The 8,088-nt window shown below is 39.2% G+C and overlaps 1 protein-coding gene across 2 annotated transcripts in view; it reads right to left on the minus strand.

The window, feature by feature from the left end:
- Positions 1 to 5,648, minus strand: part of TAFA2 (TAFA chemokine like family member 2) — a 50,051-nt gene extending 44,403 nt beyond the window's left edge. Inside the window, exon 1 of one of the 2 annotated variants that reach the window (XR_003945956.2) lies at positions 5,540 to 5,648. Coding sequence is in view for 1 of the 2 variants with exons in the window: in XM_030238226.2 (XP_030094086.1) it covers positions 5,540 to 5,645 (106 nt within the window). In the remaining variant the exon portion in view is untranslated. The remainder of the gene's footprint in view (positions 1 to 5,539) is intronic. The other variant, XM_030238226.2, reaches the window with a different exon arrangement.
- Positions 5,649 to 8,088: the final 2,440 nt, after the last annotated feature.

Here is an 8,088-nt window from a genome sequence, read left to right on the forward strand (position 1 = left end):
TAGAAAAACCTCAAGAAGCCATACTTCTTGCCAAATATAAACAGAAATATTTTTAAGGGATCAATATAGGGAAAATGCATGATACATAATTGCAATGCTGGAACTTGTCCCTCCATGGCTGCTTCAAGGACAGAGAGGATTCACAGCCAAGGTGAAGGAGGGAATGGGGTAAAAATGAAAGCAGACATTTGCTGTGATGGAGGTGGCAGCACAGGGAAGAAATAGGCACAACTCTGCTATTGCAATGACTTCTGCACCCATGTCCTAGTGAAGCATCAGAACTACTGGCACCTTAGCAATAAGAGATCCTTTTTCCCTTTAGATCCTGGCAGAAGGCCAAGGCATGTTATCTCCTGAATTCTAACAGATATGGTATTAACATTTTAGATTGCAGTGACAGATACTGAGACAAAGTTTCTGACTGACTGTTCTATTTTATCTTCAAGGAAATGGCAATTTTTGGATTAGGTTCTGATCCTGATGACTGAAACTTTCAAATGAGGCTCAAGCTAGATAAGAGCATCTAATATCTATCTTCCCTATGCCTGCTAAAATAACTATCATCTTCCTTTGTTTCTATATTTAAACATTAATTACACTTCGAATTAGGTTAGTGAAAGCTGCATACAAAGCACTCTCATTTAAAAGAATTTATCTCTGGGCCAAACTCCTACAAGAGATAAGATGGCCCATGTTTGAGACAGCGAATATGACAAAAGAGTTTTTGGATGAAGCAGGACTGACAGAAAAATAATACAAGAGTGGATGTGTCCATGTGATATTCTGACAGACCCTACCCAGCAGTTTCCAGCAGCTTCTAAGGCATCCAGACACATTCCTCCTCATGCCTGCAACTTCCCTCATTTAAATATTGGACATTTTGTTTTCTCATTCCAGTAAAGAACCTGGGAATATGCAGAACAACTCTTCTGTCCTTTGACAGGTCCACACAACCAGAAGGTGAATTTACCAGCAGGGTCAGATGCCTCAACAAATGTTACAGTACTGGTACTTCAAAAAAGTGCAAACTGAGGAAAGGACAGAGCTGCATCTGCTTACCCCTTATATTAGAGCCCCCAGAGTGGCAGTGGGAGACCTGAATTTGGTGCCCTCTGTAGCTCACAGTTCAAACCATGTATCTTCTGTGCCCAAAGAATGGCATTACCTCTAATCAGGCTCCCTCAGCTCACTCGAAGGAAAACAAGAGGGAGCATGTGGCTCTCTAGTGGTTACTTAGGTGGAAGAAGAAATGTCTTCTGTCTGGTTTCTGTACTCTGCACTGAGGCTACTTTCTGTTTTTAAATTGAATACAAATGCCTTCTATTTCTGTGTTATGAATGCTGTCTTCTACACACTGTAAAATCCTCAACAGAAAGGACAAATATAAATCCATACCAAACTCCTATAACCTCATGATGAAGGTATTTCTACAGAAAGTTTGAATACTTCAAGGATCTCCTATGAAACCATTAGGGCTATTCTCTAGTCTTACCTAGACAAAGTCTCAAAACCTTAGGAATGCAGTTTCTTACTTCTCATAGTCAGACCCATTCCCAAACTCCGGGCAGGTGTGGCACAGGCTACATCACAGCACTGCTGCCAGCAGCATTCCTGCCTCAGCAAGGCAGCTGAGAAAGGCAGGCCCACTCAAGAAGGGTGACCTAACCACCGGCTTTAGGGGCTCCTTCATGCAGCTGGATTTTGGAACAGCTCCTCCTCTGCAAGGAGAAACCAAAATTCATTATCTCCTTGTGAATAGAAAGGCATTCCCTCGGACTTGTGATTTAGTGCAAATTCACAGACAAGTAGGAGCAGCAATTCTGCATCTCTACAATAGTTGAGTTTGTCTATATAATAGGCACCAGATGAATAAGTTCAGGTTCTGAGTGACTTTTTAAAATGAAAATAAATTATCATGACTTTTCATGATAAGTCGAAAAATATTCAATTACTTATCTACCTAGATTGTTTTCTGGTTCTGTAACTAATTCCTTTTGGCATGTAAGCATTCCTCATTAGCCATATTTTTAAGTTACTTCTTATTTTTTCAGGATTTAAAACTAATGTTAAACTTATTGTTTTGCATTTTGAGAAATATTAACCTTTACTTAAATTCAAAAGCACTCTTCATTTAGTTAGAATATTTTATTGCATTATCCATTTAAAAGAGCCTTAGTGATCAAAAAGTTCATAGATTTATGTATTTTTTGAAAGAGTTTTTAATTTTAGGGTAGAAATTTTGTGCCACAGTAGTCTCTTCGCCAAAAGGAGTGCTTGTAAGGGGGTACAGTATATTTTTTTTGTCAAAAGGACCAGTTCAACACTTGACAGCTTAAACAAGGGCTGTGATACAATGGTCATCAAATCAATTCATGCTCCCTATGACAGAAATAGCATAAAGTCAGTGATGCTGAACTGATGCCTTCCTGCCTGCCATATCTGCCAGCAAACACTGTATGTTTGTACAGGTTTGTTTGTTTTCCAAGGGCTGGCAATGTGTAGGAGGATCAGGATTAGTCTTTATCAGTTTTTCAACTCATACAGTTGACAGCATCCTTTTGGAGATTGATATGCCTCTCTCCTCATATGTAGCTACTGCAGCACAAATGCTTCTGGTGCTGCAAGCTGATTCTCAGGTGCACGTGCTTGGGTAAGGCACCCGTCACCACGGTATCAGGTTCCACAGCAAAATGAAAAAAAAAGCAAAGTTACTGGGTTTTTTTACAGAAGACAGGATAAGTGGAATATAAGTATATGCACAGCCAGGAATCATGCTGAAGAACTTGTAATCCTGTGTGCAGTTTAAAAAAAAAAAAAAAAAAAAAGAGCAAGATTTGTGTTGTTTTAACATTTTTAGCTCTTGGACTTACTGTCCAGAATGATGAAACTCCAGCCATCAGTCAAGATAATGGGAGCAGAAGTCTCTTCAAACCAGACTTCTCAAGAGAAAGAGGGGTGGATTTGGCACCCACACACATCACACTGACAAGAGGTAATCTGAAATCCCAGCTTGTAACCCTGTTGCTCAATTGGTCCTCAGAGCCTTGTTTCCCATGCCCTGCCTTGGCCTCTATTTTTCTTGCTGCTGACTTGGGTGTTTTCATTTGTGCCATATCCCAGAAAGAAGCACAACAAGCCTACTCATAGCCTGTCAGAATCATCTGTTTATATTCCTCCTGAAGTCTGCCTGGAGAGCAGAATGCTCATTAAACAATTTTTCACACACAGATGATCTTTTTCTTCTTGTACTTTTTCTTTTCTTTAACAATAGCTTTCCGAAAAAGACATGGGTTTGATAGTTAGTGCAACTAGTCAATAAGATGAGTAAGTCAATAGGAAAATAAAGATTTTTTAAAAATGCAGATTATTGATTTTTGGAATTGTAGGGGCTCCTTCAAAGTCATTAAGGGTTTGTCATGTCAATATGTTAGTAAGGACTTCTATAAATGAAGATTAATGGTGCTAGGGATAATTAGTGCTGAAAAAACTCACATGTTTCTCCGTATTTGGAAACTCCATGCAAAGGTGAACAGCATCAAGTTCTCCTTCAATGTACCTGACCTCCATTTTTGCCATGAGAGCAGGGGGAAGATTTTTTATGACACAATGGGAATTCAAACTTCCAGTACCTTTGGAAATCAATGGTAACTGAGCTGCATAACTCTAAATTTTGGGGTTTTTTTTAAAATCCCCAGTATAGTGAGTGCAGCTGATTTACTAAATCCACAAGCCAAAATATTTCTGAATATTTTTTCTTTCCAAAAGAAATTGAACAGGTAAAGTAGCTGCTTTTCCAAATTAAATACTCAAGTCATGCTTCTCATTATTTTTTTCTGCAAAACTTCATATAGTTTGTTAAAGGCACGAAAAAATACAAATTAAAGAAAAAGGAGGTTTTTGTTAGCTTACAGGAATATAAAGAAGACCCTACAGCAAATAACCTCATTTTTAAAGGGGGCCATGCACTTTTTTATCTAAAAAATTAATTTAAATATTCCTTAAGTTATCTCTGCTCTAAGGCTGAGGTTTTACAACAAACACTGTCCAGATAATCAATGTATAGTTCTGCTGGAGTTTTCCTCACACAGCTAAGCTATAATTGGTGGTAGATTTTTTTTTTTTTCTCAATTATGAAGCACTAAATCCCAAAATAGTCCTTATGGTTATAATTTGTTTCTATGAAATACATGGTGATAGGTTTTACTCATCAGTTTTCCAGCAAGCATATTTTGGCAAAGTTTGAATTTCACAAAAGCAAGCACAGCTTGACCAGCCCTTGCACATGGAATTGAAATGGTCTGGATATTGGCTTTTTGGATGTTTAAAGAGAAATAATCAAAGCAAAAGAATTCTGAATGCAGGCTAGGATATCTTGGCTCTTTTCCAATAGACAACTAAACCAGGAAGCCAGAGCAGAAATCTGTGCTCTGGTTTGGAGGGGGAAGGAGGCTGAGGAAAGGATATCAGCACAGCTCTTCTCTGGCATGACACCCCCCTGGTGGCCTGCTGGACCACATCAGACTCTGCAGTTTTGTCTGCAAATTGCAACTTGTTGAAGACTTTGCATAAGTGTCTCTGCATCCTGAAGTCCTTAGTCATAGGGTCCTTTTGAAGAAAGGCATCTTCACACAACAGAAAAATATCTAGCAGCTTGATATATAAAAATACCTGCTCACAAAATCCTATCATTACAGTGAACATTGTAAAATGTACATGAACCAGAGAAATCAACCAACTGGGGTTTTTTTTAATCCTTCCTCTGGGTTTAACTCCTTAGCTTGTGGCAATGTTTGTGTCCCACCCTTGCTGTATCCAGGTTAGAGCTTATTCTGATCTTGTATAAAAAGCCAACAGACACTATATGATGGTGAGAAATGGAGTTCAAAATCCTGCTATACTGCAGGTCACATTTGAAGTCCTATTAGTCTATAGGAAGGCATTCGTTTGTGAATCTGGAGAGCTTGCTTCTTGTGTTAGGGTTAACAGAAACACACATGGAAAAAAAAAACCTTTTTACAAAATTAAATAATCCATCACTGCTTGTGCTGTGTGTATTCATACATACTAAAGGCTGGAACAACCAAGAGGAAACAAATCTCACATTATCACAAAAAGTTCCTGCTCAGGTTTTAGGAGGAAAGCATAGAAACCAGACAATACTGCAAAATGGCAGTCTTTTTTTGATGATGAAACAATCTCATTTAATATACATTATCCATGAAGTTAATCTTGGCAGAAAACTGCACACAGAAACATCATATAAGCAACTAAAAATTATTTCTTTCTAGGGTTCATTCCAGAATTCATTTGCATCATATATATCTGCTGATAACTATTTTTATGAGACAAAATATACTCACTATCTTTTTTATTTTATTACCCTTTTTTAGCATGTAGTGAAATGCTAATTCACTGATTAGTGAACCAGTATCAGGAGAAATCTGCATGAGGAGGAAAGGTTGCATAGACCAGACCCTTCTGAATTTGTTGGTGGAGGCCACAGACACAACAGTATGATAGAACAGACAGCATTTCTTACCTTTATGATGATTTGCCCCAGATGCTAATTTCCCCCACAGTGTTACAACAAATATTATTATTAGCAGTTTTCCTTTTGTTGCTTTCTGCAAGTATCTCTTATTCATCCTGAAAACAAAAATACACAAAATTAAATATTTATCTTATGATTTCTTAAAAAGACATATTTTTTCTTAATTTAAGGACAATTGACTAAGTTTTTATAAGTTTCCAGATCACAATCTTAAAGCCTTAAATTCTGCTGAGCTCTTAATGAGGTGCATAAAGTAGTAACCTCCCACCCTGGTCTGAGAGCCCTCCTCCACCCTAGTCAGTACCAGGAGAATTCAGCATCATCATAATTTCTCTCAGGGCACAAACAGTGCTCATAAGCACAGCAGACCCCAAAGCTGGCAAGGATGAACCCATGCATCTCTGAGCAGGTTTTGATAAACTGAGCAGTTCCACTGCTGTGTCTGCAGCCAGTCATGGTCCCGCAGTTGTCTCTGATCATACAGTGGTGTTTCTAACTTTTGGGATTGCAGCTCTTTTGGGATTGTGCTCCCAAATCCTAAGGCAATAACAGATCTGAATAGACCTTCAGTTCATGTCTCAATCCTCCTGCAGAGAAATCCTGTTAGGAAGACTTGAGGGATTTGGAAACCTGAAGCAGAGCAGGGCAGATTCACTACCCTCTCCCTCACTACCTTTGGGTAATGAAAATATCTGATTTACTGCACCAAGGAAAATTGCACAGAGCTCCCCTCATCTTCTCAGTGATGTTTTCACTGTGACAGCAAGCCACCAGAATGGTTCAAGCACAAGATAGCACATGACTTATTTCTCAGTAACATCCTCCAAAGACAAAATACCCCTCCACCTGCCAAAAAGACAAGTTCAGGCATGTAGGCTCTAGTGCTTAAGGATTCCAGCTGTGCAGAGAGTGGCAAGAAGTACAGTAATGAGTCCTTCTCTCACTTCTTCCCTGTGGAAGAACCCTAGGGAGCTGGCTATGAAAGAGCTCTACACAATGGTCATGTTTCTGCTGATAGCTCAATAGAACAATGATAACTATTTCAAATCATTTATACTAGAAAAGTTGAAAATTTGATCACTTGAACAAAATTGTTGCTGTATTGTAATGCCTGGAACTAGATTGTTTTTATGAGCAGAAAAAAATGCATTACTTCATGATGGTTGCACATTTGTTTCCTATTGTATTCCTAAGAAACCCAAAGGAATTCAAGTGCATCTCTTCTCTTCTGCTTGTGTACAGTGCTATCTTGGGCAACCACAACTCTGAAATGCAGACTGCTTTAATGCAGTTTTAACCAGTTATGTGTTGAAAGTCCTAAATCATTTTCCACTTCTTCAAAACAATTCCTCTCCTTTCAGCAAATTTCTTTCCAGTATAATACCACACACTGATAAGGCAACACACACCCCACAACTCCACTTATGACTTCCAGACTTGAAACCAGACCCCTTCCCCCAGATTGTCAATCTTGCTCTCCAGGAGATTGATGAACAGGCTGTCTGTAAGAAAACAAGACTGAAGCTAACAACCCACTGAAGAGTGCACCAAACCCTTTTAAACATGAATTCAGAGCAAACAGAGCTCAGCATTCTTTTACAGTAGTCACACATTTATTATGTGCTTCCCAGAGGTTTAGATACCACATTTATCAAGCCAAAGGAGAGAGGAGTAAGCAAGTGCTGCAGCCAGATTGGTGCATGTGCCCCTGAAAGCCTGACTGATTAATAATCACAGCAGAGACCACAGTGTGCTGTGAACCACTCTAAGGTCTGCCTTCTTGCACTGATTCCAGTGCCTTTGGAGTGTAAACTGCATATTCATCAGCAGCTCCAGGTTTATGAAGCACTCAAAGCTAAAGGGAAATACATTATTTGTCACTGTAAATAAGAACAAAAAAAATGAGACTAGAATGCACATTCAGCATATGCTCTTTCACAGCTATCTCTGTGAAAAGAATATGAATTAACTCTTTCACTCTAGATTCTCATACTGCACCTGTTATGCTGCTGGTGCCAAGTCATCTCTCATTAAAATCAAATCTTTCTTCCTCACCTACATAACATCTCTCAAAACCCAGTGGGACTTGCACCATTAAAGCAAGGTTGAATCTAATACAGTTTCTTCTTGTATTCTGCTGATGCCAGATTCCCTCACTGTGCTGTGAGACTGGCAGCAAATGCACATCAGAAAATGCAAATGCCTCAGGAAAAAAGAGTAGTGGCAGGGCAAAGAGAGAGGACCATCCCCTCTGCCTGAGAAAAGCAGCCCTCAGGATGCGTGGCAGAGTGAAGATGCAAACCCCTGCACACAGCTGAGCCCACCAAAAAGGAGTAAGCTAGCGCTGAGACTGTTTTCTGCAAAGTCAGGGAAGGGTTTCAGCTTTGACACAGAAAATCTGGGCTCATTGCCATTGCTTGGTTTCCCAATCATGAGAAAAACTATTCATCACTTTCTGCACCACAAGCCTATTACATTTTTCTGCACTAATTATTAGTGGTATTCACCTTTAGAAGGACTAAAATCTGAACTATGCC

Source organism: Serinus canaria, chromosome 1A (assembly GCF_022539315.1).
Source record: "Serinus canaria isolate serCan28SL12 chromosome 1A, serCan2020, whole genome shotgun sequence".
NCBI lineage: Eukaryota > Metazoa > Chordata > Aves > Passeriformes > Fringillidae > Serinus > Serinus canaria.